Raw genomic sequence first — 20112 nt, 5'->3', positions numbered from 1 at the left:
GTCTGTTGTACTGCATAACTTTAACACTGTCCTCAAACAAAAGCTGCTAATCTCCCTTAAACAGATTGAGGACTGCAGTATTTTCAAAGGTATACATCTCCACTGGGTTAATGATACTAGGGCCCATATTCATGAATACTTTCTCAGGCTCCGATTCTATGTTGAAGCCCAATCATTTGTTTTACTGATAAATTATTCAAATTTCACATTTTTCAATAATTTGGGGGAATTATGGAGATGCTCAAGACCAAAAAACTCATTGTCTAGACTTTGTTTTTTGACGAGTCACATGATTTCTTAAGAGTTGAAAAAAAGTTGGTTTGAGCACAGAATTCTTGCTTTAAGTTCAGTAACGGTTCATGAATATTGGCCAAGATGCATTTTGTCAGATTTCAAAATTCAATGTATTTTTTAAAAAGGACAAGATATGGGTATGTTGGTGTCTATTAGGATACATTAGTTGAGGAACTGTGTAGGACATACATTCTGGGGTCTCCCTCAGACCAGCTATCATTATTAATTGAAGCAAGTTTTTTTGTTTCTTTTACTTTTGTGCATCAATTAAGATATTTCAGCAGACAGTTTAAATAAAAACACAAAGACTTATGTTTATCTTCTTAATTTTGCATGCACAACAAACATAGTTTCTCCAGTTTTTAGGAGGCCACAAAACAGTGCTACATAAACATAGATAGAAACAAACTTGGAAATGATGCAGATGGTGAACTGAGATTACAAAATCTATTGTCAGTGTTAATAAGGGGGAGCATTATGGGATAAACAAAACCTTTTTTGAGTTTTGATAGGAGAGTAAATATCAGGTTTGAATATGAAATATCAACTGTAAATTTCAAATATGTACATATTGAACATATTAAAAATAATGTTGTAAGATCATATCAGAGTTGAACAATGAAGCAGGAAAAAAATTTGATTGTTATTTAAATATTGTGTAATGCTTTATCTCGTAGTTAAAATTTCGCACAGAGATATAGGTTATAGATACGGATAAGTAAGTAGACTTAATGTCTATATATAGATTATCAGGTGTAGATAGTACTGTACCTATCACAGGCATTGGTCATAATTCAGATCATTGTACGATAGTGTAATGTCAATATTTATGTTGATTAGTAATCACCGCGACAACCGGAGATGTCACTTTTTACTGATAACACCAACTCCTCATTTTATTTATAAATGTGATGAAAATACCAAAAAAATATTTTAGAATTAGTGTTGATGAATGTCGTAATCACAATACCAGTGGGTATTTTGTAATTGACACATGACCTAAGTGGATGTGTTATTATAACATGTTGGTCAACCATTAAACTCATGCCATGCTGTATATTAAGTCTCTTTGGTGTTGTTCACAGGAATCGGAATCCAATGAATACCAAATATGTGTCAAGTCTGGCAAGGAGGATACCCACTACGCTCTCATTGGTAAGTACAAACCTGGCAGACATACCCACTACGCTCTCATTGGTAAGTACAAACCTGGCAGACATACCTGCTTAAGTCTCATTGGTAAGTACAAACCTGGCAGACATACCTGCTTAAGTCTCATTGGTAAGTACAAACCTGGCAGAAATACCCACTACGCTCTCATTGGTAAGTACAAACCTGGCAGACATACCCACTACGCTCTCATTGGTAAGTACAAACCTGGCAGACATACCCACTACGCTCTCATTGGTAAGTACAAACCTGGCAGAAATACCCACTACGCTCTCATTGGTAAGTACAAACCTGGCAGACATACCCACTACGCTCTCATTGGTAAGTACAAACCTGGCAGAAATACCCACTACGCTCTCATTGGTAAGTACAAACCTGGCAGAAATACCCACTACGCTCTCATTGGTAAGTACAAACCTGGCAGAAATACCCACTACGCTCTCATTGGTAAGTACAAACCTGGCAGAAATACCCACTACGCTCTCATTGGTAAGTACAAACCTGGCAGAAATACCCACTACGCTCTCATTGGTAAGTACAAACCTGGCAGAAATACCCACTACGCTCTCATTGGTAAGTACAAACCTGGCAGAAATACCCACTACGCTCTCATTGGTAAGTGCAAACCTGGCAGAAATACCTGCTTAAGTCTAATTGCTAAGTACAAACTTGGCAAAAATACCTGCTTCAGTCTCATTGGCAAGTACAAACCTGGCAGAAATACTTGCTTCAGTCTCATTGGTAATTGCTCAGTACAAATCTGGCAGAAATACCTGCTTCAGTCTCATTGGTAATTGCTCAGTACAAATCTGGCAGAAATACCTGCTTCAGTCTCATTGGTAAGAGCTTGACACCTTTCTAGAGAGACCACCTAGAGCTTTACACCTGTCTAGAGAGACCACACACAGCTTTACACCTGTTTAGACTGACCACACACAGCTTTACACCTGTCTAGACTGACCGCATACAGCTTTACACCTGTCTAGACTGACCGCATACAGCTTTATCCCTGTCTAGAGAGACCACCTACAGCTTTACACCTGTCAAGACAGACCACCTACAGCTTTTCACCCGTTAAGACAGACCACCTACAGCTTTACACCTGTCAAGACAGACCACCTACAGCTTTTCACCCGTTAAGACAGTCCACCTACAGTTTTACACCTGTCAAGACAGACCACATGCAGCTTTTCACCTGTCTAGAGAGACCACATACAACTTAACACCTGTCTAGACAGACCACTTACAGCTTTACACCCTTGTTCCTTAAGACAGAAACAAGTGTGAAGTGTTTCCTGGTGTCTGGTCAGTACATACATTAGCAGAATATTTAGTAAAAAATCTTGTTTTCTGGACATATTTTTAAAGAGTTTCTATCCTCCTGCTGTGATCTACTGGTGTTTGTGTTCGCCATGCCTCCAATCACAATATTCTCCCGATCACAATATTTAGCCACGTCTCCTGATCACAATATTTAGCCGAGACATGATGATGTATAGTTGTTGTGACAGTCAAAGCTGTGAAATCCTTATCACCACTCCTCCCTCACCAGGTGGCCTTTTTCAATCCTGTACCATATGATTAAAATCCGGTCAGACACATTCTTTCTACCACCACAGAAACTATCTGTAATATGTCCACACCCAAGGTCAAGAAAAATATGCCAAAAGGATTCTCCGATTTAGATAATAGTTGAAGAATTGCTGTTTGGGGTGATATAAGGGGTCTCGTGTGGAGCCGGTCCTTTTGACCCTGAAAGTCCAGGTAACTACCCGGTCACATACCTTTGGTAAAGGATCCCATCATAAAATAGTTTGTTGAACTTATGATTTGTTTCTTTTATGTTAAAGGTTTCTCAAAACTAGTTTTAAACATATTAAATCTAAGTCACAAAATAAAAGTTCTTGTATTCCAAGTTTATCTGCATCTTGTAGACATAAAATTATTGCTATTTTTGGATTATTAATTAATATTTAACAACATTTTGACCACTGGATCATGTGTCCAGGTGTTGACGGATGGTTGCCTGACCGATTACAAATTTAGTCCTACCCGCTGATAACAATCAGATGGGCAAACAAATTCAGAGGATATTGTCCGTGCTCAATGTTCTGAATTACCAGCGAAGTAGGTAGCCCTGCCTTATTAGCCGACAGACAAATACGAGAGTAAACATTTCGGACAGAAACGTGTTGATCATCACGTAAAACTTGAAAAGATATGTAAACCATGACCCACTTTGGTCCCTAGCAAGATATAGGTGGACATAAGAGGACACCAGTCTCACATTTGATCAAGCGTGTCTTGTACAGGTCAATTAAAATATAAACCAAGTTCAATTGTAGTGGAGTTTTAACAAATAATGGTGCATGTGACCATCAAGGCCTCTGCTTCATGACATGGCTGAAATGTAAATACCCTTATGTGGCCTGGTCCAGTAAAACAGGACTAGTCATATACATGTCTTCATTGTGACATAGGGTTGGATCAGCTGTTTTATACGGTATATGTGTTTCTCTGTAGCACTTTTTATACATGTTTTATAGATCTGCATGTCATATACATGTCTTCATTGTGATATAGGGCCGGATCAGCTGTATTATATGGTATATGTGCTTCTCTATAGCACTTTTTATACATGTTTTATAGATCTGGTGAATACAGGCTACAACAGAGAGAGTCTTTCCAACACTCTTTCATATACCCATCAATTCAGTAATATGATTTAACAATTCATTTGATGAACATAGTCTCCAAGTCTGTGATCTATTAAGCATTCTATGGAATGATGACACACAACACACATAATTGGTTTTAAATATTGGTTTTGCATTATATAATATCCTATAAAAGTATCTCGGAAAAGACTTGGATCATTGGTGAAAGGTTAATATATGGTCCATTTAAACACCCGTCTCCCCCTCCTGGTATTGACACTGGGATATAATAAATCCAATGTCAATTTTTGTGGTCATTTTTTTTTATGTTGAATTAGTTGAAATAAATGTTGAGTATGTTTACACAGGACTAATTACACTGCTGAACAGGAAGGATATACAGTTTGGCCTCTTTCAGGCACAAGGTCAAAAAGGCTGACTGACAAGGTAGTGTTGACCAAATATTTGAACTCCATGCTCGTGACGACTTTAGTCAATACTTGGAGGTTGAAGAGTGGAGGCCATAGATTGTTCTCTTTTATTTGGATATTTGTATTTCTATTTATAGTAAAAAACAATGTTAAATTGTTGTAGTTTTGTTTCTTTCAAAACTGTTTAGTTATGGTGATGAGTTGAGAAGTTGACTTGAAGTCTTTTGTATATTGCCTTGTGTGGGGGGGTGCTGTCGATAGTTGGGTATCAAATTTCACGACTTGTTTCTCCCAAGTCTGTGATGGACTATCTGATAGAATGTGACATGTTAAATATGGACAATTATTGTCACAGCCTCTGGTTTACATTTCCTTAAACTGAAAACATCAAAAGTACACTGTTAAAAATTCTACACATATTTGTGTTTGAAATTTGGTCATTATTTGGTCTGAATTCATATACCTTTCTTTGATGTGGTCAGTTAAATTAACCTTTACAAGTGTTGATATGTCGGTAATTGAGGCTGAGGTTACAGTGGTCAATTTTACTGAGGTGACCTCTGCTACATTGTGATTTAATCACTGTATACCTGTATTCAAACCAAACTTCCAAGCATTCCATTGGTTGGACTATTAAGATAACTAAGGAATTCCATTGGTAGGGAGCAATATAGTGTCAGACTGACTCAATCAATATCTTTAAGGAAAATTAAAATACCTATGTTTAGACATTGATAGTCCCGAGATCTAGCGTCAGGACAGGTTTGAGAATCGTCAGGTCACAGGACATATCTGACCAATTTGGCCTTTGATGTTGCCATTTAACCAGGGTGGGATGGTACTAGCTAGTACTGTTGGCACCAGGCAGGGGTCGTCAGGTCCATATCGTAAATCTTGTGTCCATTTCCTTACAAGCAAACCAGAGACATCTCAGTTCTACTAATGGTTAACAGAGAGAAACATTTAAATATAGGACAATTACTACCCACATTAATCTGTAAACATGCTTGTTTATACACATTTATGTATATAAAGGTCACATAACAATTTAAATATTTGAAAGAAAAAAATATCCACCCACCTTCTAAATATCTTGCCAGAATACACATTATACCTTTGGAATATTTGTAAACATATTTCATTATTATAGAATAGTCCACTTGTTAATTTTTTATGTATCAAATGTGACCTACACAGAAAGCTTATCTTCCAAGTTTGATGTTTGCTGGACTGATTCTCAATTGTCATTGAATTATTTCTATACCACACAAAACCAGAAAATGTTGAAACACATTCCTGTTTCAAAGGTTTTGTTCTTGTTATGTAAAGAAGACTTTTACACCCACAAAAAAATGTTTAAATGTTTTGTATAGAACATGCGACAACCACTATCTGATCCCATGTTGTGTACGTTTCCTATTATGAATTCCTTACCTGTCTGTGTATGAGAAACCTGTGATTAGAGTTGGTAGACCTGGACGTGAGGTAACACAGGTGTACCTAACACCAGTGTTATATAACATGTGCTAATACACCTGTAACTGCCGTCTGATGATCGGCTGTATTCCATCATAACAATATGGTATATGCTTGTTTGTGTCACGGTTCACTGATCCCTGTCTACCTATTGTATGACGCCCACAATAAAAACTTCTAATTTCTTATGAAATTTTTCAAATTCTAGAATCCCTTCATTATGAGGGAGAAATCAAATTCACACAAGTGCCCCTCCCTCAACCCCAATCCCCATCCCCCTTCTCCCACATGTGTCCTCAAAACCCATTAAATTCCTTTTAATGTCTCACTTAGAATTGATTCTATTTGAAACATTCATTTTGCATTCAGTTTCTCTCAAACAAGGTAAAATATTCTAACCTTTTCAAACTGTGTACTTGTTTGGTCGTTGGTGATGTATAATATGTCACATTTAACTCTATAATGAGGTATTGTTTTGATAAAAAAAAGTAAGGGCACTTATTTAACTCGTCCAGATTGATCCCGTCAGCACCTAGTCTGGGATAATGGCACGTTTGTCTCAGCCCTGCCATACCTAAATGGAGATAATTGAGTTAATTATAGAACCAGTGTACGGCCTGATATCTATGCTGGTTCCCATGTTCCTAGCTATCACAGATTCTCTTGTTGTTTTTGTTATATACACCAGTGCATTCCTATATACACTATATCTATGTCTGTCTTGTAAAGTTTTGCGTCAGTCTGAAGAGATTTGTCAAATTATTTCATTAAATGGTATAATCTTATCTGCCCATGGGTAAATTATAGGAACAAGTCTTAGAGTGATAGAGATACAGGTAGTTTATGTGTAGATATATAGGTAGTTATGTGTAGATATATAGGTAGTTATGTAGGGTTGTACCTGTACAGTAAGATATTACCTCTGCTTAGGTATGATATTACCTTGGCCTAGCTCTACACTAAGTACATACCTACGTAGCCTAAACTCGTCACGGTCCCTTCGTCACAGGTATACAAATAGTCAGTGGATCATGGAACAGCCAGGTAACTGACAGGTCGTCACTGATTAGTGCCCACCCCCTTTACCTGTTCAAAACAGGTAGATTGGGACTGCCTCAGGTAGATCAAGTCAGTGTACTGTTGGATGTGTGCTAACACGCTAGTGTTCGTTGGGATTTAAAGCTTGTAGAGTGAATAATGACCAAACCGAGGGATTTTACTCTTTAATTCCTGCATGTTCCTCTACATATAAAAATACCAGTGGACTTTTTAACTTAAATGTTATACAAGTGATCATGTTACTCATCATAGACGAAGGTAAGTTTGACACATAGATATGTTGTGTCACTCTCACAGGTACAATCTCGTTAACATGGACTTCAGACTTGTCTAAAGTCTGTAACAGTCAGTGGTGATCAGGGTTTACCCTAATTAAGAAACTAAATTTCCTTACTATTGTAACGTAGCTAGATCTCAAACATGAAAATAACTTATTCAAAGATAAATATGATATTTCTTGTAACAAACTTGTTTTCAATAATTTCAACTTTTTATGTTGTAATTAAGATACAACTATTACAGAATAAGTTGAATTAAACAAAAAATTCAGCTGAAAAAAACATATCAGGTTATTATATTATGTTTATAGTAATAGCTTGTAGTAAACAAGTTTTTTACAACCTTGTCTAACATAGAGGTTGTACACATAGAGGCACCTCCTAATATATATACCTCCATATATGGCAATTAATGTTGAATCGTTAACTGTGTATACTGTGAACATTGTTAATTTTTGGCAAAGGAAAAGACCCGTTATTTATAGAATAACAAAAGATGACAGTATTGTTATATAGAAGTAAAACAATGATCAGGCTTCTAGTCATAGAACAATGTTTTTATCGTTACAGGCCACGAAAACCCATTCAATATAAAGATGAGCCATGTCCGTGATATTTACCAGACCCGACCAGATGAACCCATAATTCCAGCAGATTACGACAAAGTTCTAGGAGACGCTCCCGCTGATCTTCAATGCAAGTTTTATCTGAAACACAACAAGAAGTCACCAAAGAAGGGGTTTGGAGGTAACTATCTTATTGAAACAGAACTTATTATAGCCCTATACCTAAACATTGTAAACCTGTTGACATTGAGCGAATGATCTAAGACTAGAACACGGTGGATGACATGCCTAGTAAAACTGGACTGAGGGGTTTGATTGGTTCAGACCAATTAGACAATAGGGTTAATAGTGTTTCCTGGTAGTAATCGATATTTCACCTACATCTGATCACTTTAGGGGACTTGGTTCTCTCCTCTGACAATGCCTTACGTTGTCGGATATTTACACCCTCATCCTGTCCGAATCTCTATGTACACAAAATTAACTGTTCTAGACTATCTGGGACCCTAAATAACCTATTTCTTGATAGGCAAATTTATTAAAGGATAACATGGCAAGAAGTTTCTGTTTGAAAAGAAAATGTTGCTTGGGGTGAAGGCCCTTCTTGTAAATTTAATCACAGTTTCTGTGGAAGTTCCCTGTTACTTGATAGCCATGTAGAGGTGTATTCTATAGTATGTACAATCAGAAGATCTTTAACAGTAATATAATCTAGATGTGATCAGGTGATCTGGTCCATCTCTAAGCGTGACAGGTAGCCTGGTGTACATGTAGCCTTGTTATGATAAATAGCACCTCCCACTTATGATAAACAATACCTCCCACTTATGATAAACAATACCTCCCACTTATGATAAACAATACCTCCCACTTATGATAACCTGTCCTCTTCATGCTGATAGTTGTTTCTTGACATACTTCAAAACTTGATCAAATATAAATCAGTGTTGACATAACTGTATAAAATGCCCTGGAGGTGTCTGAGGATGTGTGGACTCCACTGTCCACCCGTTTGAGGGTGTAATGGTGTGTACACCTATCACTGTTCTGGTGTTTAGATATCATGGACATGCCATCCCACTCCACTTGTCTACATTTTGTTTGTCACGGTTGACAAGCACACTTGTTTTCACTAACCACAGATACTGCCTAGGGCTATTTGTGCCATGCTAAGATAATACAAATCAGTTTTCTACACTTGTCTATCCGCTCGGCTGCTCCTCAGTGATGGCATGCCCTTCGTTTTCATTTTCAATTCCATTCACGATTTTGACCCCATTTTTTTACTCGCTAACAAATTGCTGATTGTAATAATCTGTCTTATGGGATAGAATAACGAAGGCCAAATACTGTTGTAAGCTCTCGAGCCATTTTTCCTAAGAGTGTGAAAACATGGACACAATCTTAACACTGATCCACGTAAGAAGCTTATAAAAGCAATGGACAACATTTCGGCCGAGGTTCTATACCACGGCCTATCAAGGTCCAACTATTTTGTAAGGGCAAGTCAGCAAAAATGTTTTTAGTAAGGATAAATTGAGGCAGAAACATTTCCGAATAACCAATTTGCGTGGGTTTATTGTTGATCAACATGGCGTATGTGCTGTTGGACTTCCATTCATAGTGTCACACAATGGCTTTACACTAAGTAGTTGTTGTTAAACTGTATTACAAAACCTAGTCAATATCTTGTTTTGACCATTGGTTTGGTTATGTAGTAGTCTGACATTACAAGGATAGGTGGGAAAGGCACAAACACATTTCTAAGAAGATTAGCCATGGTCACTTTATTCACACTATACTTTAGTAAGTTGTTTGTTGATTTTTTCAAACTGGATATATTGTGTCTAGTTTTTGAAAACAATTCAATAGGATTTTAAGAATTCTGAAAATTTTCTAATCACACAAGTTGTTTTTGAAAACAATTTTAATAGGATTTATTCTGGATATTTTCATTCCAAATTACAATAAAGAAGATGTAGTTTATAATATTATCTGAACTTGACATTACTTCAATTTTTACACAGATTACAAATACAAGGTGCAGCTCATGACATTGTATGTAGATTATGTATTTAATAATCATTTGACACATTTAAGCAGACTGGCCAGGATTTAAAAATAGTAATTAAAACATCTGGTGATATGAATGTCCAGATTTATAGGTGTCGTCTATATTCTGTTTACATATTTTGATATATCTTTTACAGATGATGGGGTTATAAAACACGCCAAGAAAGATAGGAGCAAAAGCCTCATGAAGTTCTTCCGACGAAATAAGGATGACAAGAACAACAACTCGGCACCATCTGGCAAGTTGTTTGGACATCCGCTCGAAGATGTTATCACTGCAAATGGTCTTCCAAAGTGTGTTATGGTAGGTTTCAGCTTATTTTACATCTTATATTGGTATTAACATGGACTGACATTATTTTTGGATTTCAAAAGATGGTCAATCCTTGTTCTATTCTCATTGTGTCAAATCTTTCTGGTTTAATTTCCAAACATTTTTCGAAGAACTTACCAAAAAAAAATTAAACAAATCTACACATTGTAATCTCTTTTTTATAGGAACTTCTCAAAATATTGTTCCGTGAAGGACCCCACACAACTGGTATCTTCAGGAAGTCAGCTAACGCTAAGAAACAGCGAGAGTTGCGACTCAAGCTTGACGAGGATGATGCATACTTAGATGAAGACACTGGTGCTTTGGTTGTTGGTGCTGTACTCAAGGTATGTAGGTCAAGCTGCTTAAACTGAAGGTCAAAGTGTTTTATAATGTACTACTTCAGACAACTAAAGTAACTTATCATAAATTAGTCAATCTGTGCTGGTATTAACTACAGTATTTTGTTAGGACTTGGAATTCATGTCATAAGTACAAACTAATTCATATTTATACATGTTTACTATAATAGACAAAGTGTAACCATTTCATTGTTGTTTTTTCAGGAGTACTTGCGAAGTTTACCTGAATGTTTGTTGTTGGACAAGTTATATGACGACTGGTTAAGTTTAAATGATGATAAAAACGACGACAGTCCGCATAAACTTGCCCTAGTCAAAAGGTATGTAGTCGACAACAGTGTGAAATAATGCAGCTCTAGAAAAATAACTTTTGTTGTTCTGAATTAATTAAATGTTAATTAGATAAGAAATGTTTAAGTCATGTATTTCACATTATTGTAAACCAGACCTTATCAATGTTTAACAGTTGTAATGAGTCACGTTTGTGTAGGTAGACGTATAAACATTACTAGACACTGACCCATCACATTATATACACCACACACTTAGAACACCAACATTATAATTACGTATGTGTCACTGAATTTTTCCTAGTTGAGGTTTGCACCTGTCAGACATGCTCAGCTGAGCCTATGTGCATTATAAAGTCTCAAAATCACTTCCGGAATTACCTCACCACTACCACGTAAACTTTCAAGAAATCTTTAAAGGAACTTAACCACAGTCATTTCAATTTTACAATTATAAAAGCTTCTAAACTTACTGAGAATTCAACTTATAATGAAAACAGCCGAGAAATCTTATTTTTATGGAACTTTAGGTGTTGTTTGGTATTCGGCATGGGGAAGTAGGGGGTAGTCTGGGATTTCAGAAATTAGTCAACAGTGATTTGTGGTAGCCCATTGACCGGGTGAGTGTTCATGCGTCCCACCCCATTACCTTGTCAGATAATTTATAGAGTCTCATTAAATCCAGGTAAACACTGCTGTCCAGGTATGATAATTACACTGGTCATTGACTTATGGCATTTTTACCTGTCCAAAAAATCAATTAGAATTCAGAGTCAGCTAGGTACCTGATCATTATCATGCTTTGGGAATTTCTCTATTAAGGAAATGAAAGATTTTTTTTAAGGTGTGAAATATAAAATTTCAGATAAAATCTTTAATGAGAAAAAATAAACCATATAAATATCCCAGCATGGTATAGACATCAAAACATGGCAAAATATATTATTCTGGGTACGTGTTTGAACCGGCATGATTTATATGTGAAACATGCATAGCAGTACATGAAAAATAACACTTGTAAATATTGAATTCAAATAAAAAATAGTTTAAAGAAAAAAACATTCCTGGTTATAATGGTGTATTTTGTGTTTATTACAGTTTATTGATACAGCTTCCTCCCTGCCACTTCGACCTGCTGCGACACCTGATGTGTGTGTTGTACTACATAGACAAGAGAAGTTCAGTCAACCTAATGACAGCCTATAATCTGGCTGTGTGTATTGCTCCTAGTATTCTATGGTCAAGAGCACAAACTGACCCCCTCAAAGATTTGGCCAGCACCACCCCACTGTCAATTGTCACCTACCTCATCAAAAACTCTGCCCAGGTATTCGGAGAAGAGTCGCTTCTACTTTTTGGAAATCCATGCGATCAGAAAAGACAAGACTCAAGTACAGATTCCGATAGCATGCACAGTGTTCTCAGCATGCCTGATTCTAGTAGTAAGTATCTATTGGAAAGTTTACAATAGTCTAACCTCATAGACTTTTTAGTAAAACACAGACTTATTTTATAATGGGAACAGGAAAGCTTTCATTTATCATATCATATTATAATTTACGATTTTCATGATTTGTACCGTAACATCCTATCTTTAAATGTAATATATAATAGTTACATAACCCCAGCCCAACTAAATAGTGAGATACTGATTGTAATAGTATACCACATTTATATAGCACCCAATATCATTTGCGAAATAACTCTTAGGTGCTTACCTACAGTACCTAGACTTTCAACTTGTACCTGCCTGATGTTGTTACACCTACACAAAATTAAATTATTTTGTTACATCATACCAACTTAGCTTTGGAAGTTTAATAGCCTATAGCTAGATATCTTGATGGATAATAATGTAAAATTTGTGGACATTTACTGATCGCCTACTCAGGGCAGTGTTTGATAACAATAAATGACTAATCGTAAAACTGAATGGTCAGTCTGGCTACACCAGTGGGAATTGACCGTCACATGTTTGGGTTGAGTTAACAAAGTGGGCGGTGTATATACACAAACAGTGCCGTTATCACAACAATCAGTCACTCACTATGTAGGTAGTATACCATATATCTACCGTCATAAGGACATAAAACCACCATTTCGTTCCAAGATGGGTTTTCCAAGCGCATTTAATTGTAAAAGAAAAAAATCAAAATATTATAGATTTTATCTATATATCTGAAGTGATGAAATTTGGAAAATGTACAGGTACCAGGAACAAAATTTCATTGGTGTTTTATTTCTAAAGCATACACATATACTTAATAAACTCTGATGTCGGAGCAAGGTGGCCACCCAGCACAATATCCCTATTAGCTTCAACTGTCCACCAATCCTGGTAGAAACAATTGTCGCTTCATTAGATTTAAATGGCCGCCGAGGAGATTTGACTGACATAGTAGTACCGATAAACAATAAGATTAACCAATGGATCGACAGCCTTTGTCTTACTGAGCCTTATACAATGGGCAGCACACATGGGTTAGAACAGCCATTTGTACAATGATAACCATATATTATATTTCATATTGCCACTAGAACCCATTGAACACGACAATTTATAGTTTATATGTGTGTTACTCAAAAACTTCAAATCAGTCAATCTTGTGTCAAATCATCGTTAATTGCCATCTCAGGTCCTGGGCTGATTGCCAGCTAGTTATAATCAGTGTCAAAGATAGATCTGATTCTATAGGAAGCTTGTAACCTGACTGATATTGCACTACATAGGTGGTCAGCATGACCTAGTCAAATAGCATCATCAATTATCGTTAACCTAAAAAAACATATCTAATCACTGCCAATATAACCGGTGAAGCCTGAACCCAGTTCAATTTGTTCTAAATCTGACCTTATGACAAAGTTAGTGAAATGGAGATTATCAAACAATGTTGTTTCCATTCAATTTTTGTGATAATTTAAAAAAAGAAATATGAAAGTGAAAAATCTATTGTAATGTTGATTTCATTCAGTTTCAAAAAAAAAAAAAAAGAATAAGGTGGCGACGCAGAATATTCTCTTCAACATATTCAAAATGTCTCATCTCTTGTCTTTTCAGGTGGTGGTACAAATCGTCGTGATGACTCATCAATCGACAGTCTGGAGCGCGAGGTTTACATCGGACAAGACATTGACTCCAGTCCTAATCTGGCCAAGAGTCACCTGTCACCGTCTAACTTGAGTCGGGACTCGGGACTAATGCTGAGCGACAACCAGTTGTACGACGACGACAACAGTAGTGTGGAGATGCTGGTCGACAGGAAGGGTTATAGTCGTAGTGTGTCACAGTACATTGACAGAGACAATGAGAAAAGTGGCCGTTATGACAATGTGTGTAGTCAAAGCTGTGAGAACTTCTACGAGTATGGACACCACAATCCTAAGCCGCCTCCTAGGAAAAACAGGCGGAAGGAAAACGAGGCTTCAGACCCTTCACCAAATATGGAGATGCATCGTCATCAGACAATTTATTCTCGTACTGGAGATAGCAGATACGACAATAGTCCTAAATCCACATTATCACAAAGTCTTAGTGCTGACGCGTACCACCGGTACAATCATGACAGTTCTTCTGAGTCACTCCGGAGCATTGAGGATCGTGTTAACATTGCAAGTGAACAATTTGGTAATTGGCAAAGACAGAAACGATCAGAACAAACTCTGACTAAGTCTGCCAGTGGGATGCACCTCTATATTGATAATGAGGATTCTCAATTAGACATTAAATCCTCTGGACGATCTAATCGTGACAAGCTTACTCGACAGGCTTCTGTGACGAGTACACCCCCTATGTCGCCACAATCAAAATACTCGTTTAGTGAGAGTGTGGACAGTGTATTGACAGATTCCTCAAGTTCGTATCTTCCACACCAGTCCAGTCATGACACAGACTTCAGTGATGTGAGTACGTCATGGTACACTGCAGATGAGTACCATAGCAGCATGGACTCGCATCGGCTGCAACAGAGCTTTGATGACTCCTCTGTAGACTTAAATACCTCGCAAAGGATTCGCTCAAGTGGGACAATATCTGGCTCAAGCCCACGCTACTACCACCAATCCCCCAGTTCAGCATACCAAAGCCCAAGGGCTCATACGAGTCTATCTGTGTGTCGGTCCTTTCCAATGGAATCTGGGACTCTGTCAAAAGGGTCCGGATCTACAACATCTAAGGAAGCAGAGGATATCATCAGCAAGCCAAAACTTCCATTTTCGCCTTTCGCATCGGAGGAGGTGCTTCACCGGCCGAGGTCTACTGAGCCTGCTATTTCAGTAGCTCAACCAAAGGGAGAGGCATACACATCAAACATGCCAGTGAAACAGATGACCAAATACAGCACAGGCCTCGGATCATCTCCTCCTCCCCGCATCGTCCTTCAGGGCATGCGCCAAGCTCAGGGGCAGAAGAACACTCCAGTAAGGGCAAGTTATGATAGTGCTATAGTTTCTCAGGTACGCAAGAGTAGTTTTGACAGTGAAATGAGGAGAGACATTGATCATGTATCAGACTTTCCTTCAGTGACATCGAAACAACCTCCATCATCTCCTCGTACACTTCGTAGGAGTGAGAGTGACAGTGAGATAAACAAAACTCTCACTAACACTCCTGATAAGGTACGACCAGACCACCCTCCCTCATACGACCAGGCCCTTCAGAGGAACTTCATGCTTTCCCAGGGAATTCCAATTGAAATTACTGAAAACGATGAAAAGAAACAGAAGGAAGCTAGTGCTAAAGCCAAAACCCTTTATGAGGACTCGCTGAGGAGGTACATGGAAGAACACCTCAACAGTCCCAGTACCCAGCGGTTCCTACCTCAGTCACCTCCACCACGGAAGGTAGATGTACAGAATGTTGTGGAGAAAGACAGTGATGGGGAATACGAGGACTCGACAGAGGAAGACATTTATGTTGAGCTACAAAAACCTGAAAAAGATCCAAAGAAATTGTATGAGGAATCAAGAAAAGCATATGAGAGATCTGTACAAAGTGATGTTAAGAGTAATGACTCGCCCATGACGATGAGTCGTTCCTCAGGCAGTATGTCACCAGTAAGAGACAGTAAATTGTTGGCGGTACCTGTGTGTAACCTCCAACGAAGTTATAGTGATTCTGCTGACCACATGTTTAGAAAAAGTCCTAAACGTGAGAGGTCACCTTTGGCCACAGAAATTGTAAGGAGGGACTCTCGTACAAACACTAGAGGGGGTTCCCCACATCACAGGGGGGTTTCCCCAGACAACAGGAGAATTTCCCCTCACAACAGGTCTGGCTCCCCTAACAGCAACAGCAGACTGAGTTACTCCTCATCTAGTGTTTCCAATAGTTCCTCAGACACAGTTACAGACACTCAGTTAGCAGCCTCCCCCAGTTACAGGGAGAGGGCTGAATCAAGTCCGGTCATCACCAGACATGTGTTCCCTACTGCAGAATCTTACTCAACCAACTATGCTCAAAACAGTGCTAAGTCTAGAGACATGTCCCCAGCCTGTCGGACTCCCCAGGGGTATGATAAAACAGTGTTTAGTGCCAGTTCTAGTCGGGATTCCTCGCGGGATTCTAGATACTCAACAGAGAGCAGTAGAGACTCTATCAGCCAAAATCTCTCAAATGAACTAGAAAAAGTGACAATTTCAACAAAAGACTCCTCCAAGCAACAAGTGTTAAATAAAGACTTAACAGATAAGGTTGTGCTAAGAAAACATTCAGATTCTCGAGTGTCGAGTGGTAGTCATGGTGACAGTAGAATGTTACAACAACGGACTAGTATTGCCACCACATCGGGCGTTGAACTAAGAAAGTACGCCCACCCTCCAGGGAGGAGAAACGAGGGAGTGAGAAACTCCTCTGACCTTCCCTGGAGTGTGAAACATCTCAGGTCAATTTACCAGCAGGGTAAAGGTGGTGAGGTTAGTCTGGACACCTCAGCAGCAGGGCCTCCTCCATATCAGCACCCTCCCCCCTTTCGCAGAAACATTGACAACACACGCATGAGTACCTCAAGTAGTAGTAGTGCTGGAAGCACAGGAGGGAGAAGTACCCCTCTCACATGGCCCCACAGTGTTCACCCCCGTGTCCGGGGGGAGGGACCACAAACTCACGACAGTTCTGCTGAGGATTCTGACACCTCTAGTCGCTACTCAGGGCAAGGTAGACGGGATACCACAAGTAGTTCAGATGAACAGGATTCTGTCGTGTCATATTCTAGGACCTACTACACCGACATCTCATATGTGTGATGGTCGGTCATTAGTGTGTGCCTTTGTGTTACCATGGAGATGTTATGTGTTACCATGGATACCAAACTGACTACAGCAACACTGCCCCTGTGATATTTACTAGAAATTATATTTTACAGATCAGTGATTTGATTTGTACCATTAAATACTACCTATTTTTATGTGGAAAGGACACTGATTCCATATCACTATGCTATCAAATGCATGAGGATTTGTGCGTTTAGGGTGCTCAAATTTTTGTATGATTTAGTAGCAATATTTGTCTATAATTTTAGCAGGAAAATGAACAGCTGATATATGTTTCTCTATTTTATACTTTATAAGATAAAAACCAATGTTTGTATGAAATGATATTCAAAACCAGTAAGAGATTATGCTGCTATGTTGTAACTGTTGTGATTGTGTCTTGAGAACCTGTGCACATGTGTGTAGGTGTGTGTGTGTATGAGTATGTGTTAGTTAAACCTATGGTTATGAGTCTGTGCAAATAAAAAAGGCAGCAACTTATTTTTAAGAAATGCAAACTTATAAAAACTCAAAACATTTATGAAAAATAAATTGTACCCAGATTTAAATTTAAAGTGCTTTCTGAGAGTGATTACTGACCAGAACTGTCAGCTGTTCTTGCGTATTATGTGCAAGTACAGACAACAGAACTGTTTCTGTAAAAATTAACAACTTATATCAGATTAAATGGCCGTGTATATTATCTACTAATTAAATACCTCAGAAACACACACCTGGCTAGCCTCCGTTGTATAGAAGGCCAAGGATTTTGTAAATTTGTAATTATTCTTGTATATCTGAATTGGAGAAAATCCCATTTATGCGTTGTTATGTATATTACCAGCATGACGGGTTATTTATATTTGTACATACAAGGCTCCCCGAGACCTTTACCTATATCTAAACACTCATTTGTGCCAATTTGCTTATTTTCTCAAATTACCTCTGTAGACAATACTGCTGCAACTTATGCCTGTTTCATAAAAAAATAAACGTGAGTAATATTTTCAAAACAAAAATGTGCTTTTTAACGTTCACTGTATCTAAGATGGCATAATATTAATTTTAAGACAGTTTTGATAACATTGAAATACATTTACCCACCTGACATTAGGTGCATCAGCAACGATTTTCTGAATTAATACAGTGCGTTCATACTTCAGCCGTCATCATAAGTTAGTGCTTTAAAATGACCGTGAAAAGCACAAAAGTGTGTTAATAGCTAACACAAGTATTTCTATCATGTGAGATGTTTCTTTGGCAATGCAACAAATCAAAAATTCATCAAAATGACAAGTATTGCAATGTTCATATCTTTTTTATCTTTTCAAATTTGAAAGTATACCAGTGATTTTTATAACACTGATTAATGCATGTACTACTCAAATAAAAAATATCACAGATAGAGAGCAGAGGTAAGCTGACGGGTTGCCATGGTGACATGGCTGTGTTGGACGAGAGGATCGGGTATGGCTGGACCAATGAGTGCGGGTGTACCATTGTATGTAGTGTACCAGTGAACAGCATTTTATCTTGTACAAATACTGGAGCAAAAGTATCATATCCAATATGCAATCCATATGAACAAACAATAATAAAATATAATATACTATAAACCTGCTTTTATGTTGTGTTTCCTTACCAAAGTCTACAAAACCATCAAAACCTGACACAAATTGAATCAGGCAGAAGGATTGTTGTGAGGTGTACCTGAATCAGGCAGAAGGATTGTTGTGAGGTGTACCTGAATCAGGCAGAAGGATTTTTGTGAGGTGTACCTGAATCGGGCAGAAGCATTGTTGAGAGGTGTACCTGAATCAGGCAGAAGGATTGTTGTGAGGTGTACCTGAATCAGGCAGAAGGATTGTTGTGAGGTGTACCTGAATCAGGCAGAAGGATTGTTGTGAGGTGTACCTGAATCAGGCAGAAGGATTGTTGAGAGGTGTACCTGAATCAGACAGAAGGATTGTTGTGAGGTGTACCTGAATCAGGCAGAAGGATTGTTGTGAGGTGTACCTGAATCAGGCAGAAGGATTGTTGTGAGGTGTACCTGAATCAGGCAGAAAGACTTGTGGAGTGAACACCATTGTGTTCATAGTAGAGCTGTAATAAACTGCAGGAAACGATGGAACACCAGACCAGGATATAGATTGCACTACCTACCTAACATATCAATTCAGTTCCTGTACATATCACATATCAATGATAAAGCAAGCACATAAGAAAAGAGTAAAATAGTACATGATTATCTTTGAGACTCATTCCTTTTTTGTTGGAGTTATTGATGACAAGTTTGGTTAATAGTTTTACAAACGGGCGGTAGAATCGCCATATATATAGAAATGTTTTGATCACAGTGAGATTCTTTGATACACTTGACTGATGAACACATAAGGTGTGGAACAGGGACCTTCATTCAGAATCGTATAAAAGATATTGGCAAATTAATATATAGACTACCTTCCTCTTAAGTCCCATTTATCAGTCACAGCAAAACGTTTTTGGAGTTCATATTGGATATAAACAATTCATTATCAGTTTTGGGTCCTCAAAACAAAGTTCTCGCGAAGAAAAAAATGTCCCCATGTGATTAGACCACTATAGGTCAATGGCTAGTTTAATGTGTTATCTCACTGAACCTGGTCACATTGTGCCTAGGAATACATAGCCGAAAACAAAGTACAGGTAGAGAATACAAATCTTAGAAGCATATGACGGGGACAGAAGCATGATTTTGGTTTTTCAATGTCCTGTAAACAGAAAACACAGATTTAAATCCATGATTTTACTTGGACCAACATTAAACGCTTCTTATGACAACGAACCATGGGATACAGCATGTCTTACCTTCACCCAGCCTCCTCTGGATAGTGCTCCACAATCTGTAAAGTATTCCA

At 38.0% G+C, this 20112-nt stretch overlaps 1 protein-coding gene across 9 annotated transcripts in view; it reads left to right on the top strand.

The window, feature by feature from the left end:
* The window catches only part of LOC110467302 (rho GTPase-activating protein 20-like), a 205410-nt gene extending 186583 nt beyond the window's left edge, over positions 1-18827 (top strand). For all 9 annotated transcript variants that reach the window (XM_021524375.1, XM_021524378.1, XM_021524377.1 and 6 more), the window contains 7 exons: positions 1380-1449; positions 7936-8112; positions 10142-10308; positions 10503-10664; positions 10884-10999; positions 12068-12411; positions 14028-18827. In XM_021524375.1, the coding sequence (XP_021380050.1) occupies positions 1380-1449; positions 7936-8112; positions 10142-10308; positions 10503-10664; positions 10884-10999; positions 12068-12411; positions 14028-17209 (4218 nt within the window). In that variant the 3' untranslated portion in view covers positions 17210-18827. The remainder of the gene's footprint in view (positions 1-1379; positions 1450-7935; positions 8113-10141; positions 10309-10502; positions 10665-10883; positions 11000-12067; positions 12412-14027) is intronic.
* The last annotated feature ends 1285 nt before the right edge of the window (positions 18828-20112 follow it).

This window comes from Mizuhopecten yessoensis, unplaced genomic scaffold (assembly GCF_002113885.1).
Source record: "Mizuhopecten yessoensis strain PY_sf001 unplaced genomic scaffold, ASM211388v2 scaffold11169, whole genome shotgun sequence".
NCBI lineage: Eukaryota > Metazoa > Mollusca > Bivalvia > Pectinida > Pectinidae > Mizuhopecten > Mizuhopecten yessoensis.
The sequence above is the reverse complement of the archived record's forward strand: the minus strand, read 5'-3'. Positions and strand labels throughout refer to the sequence as shown.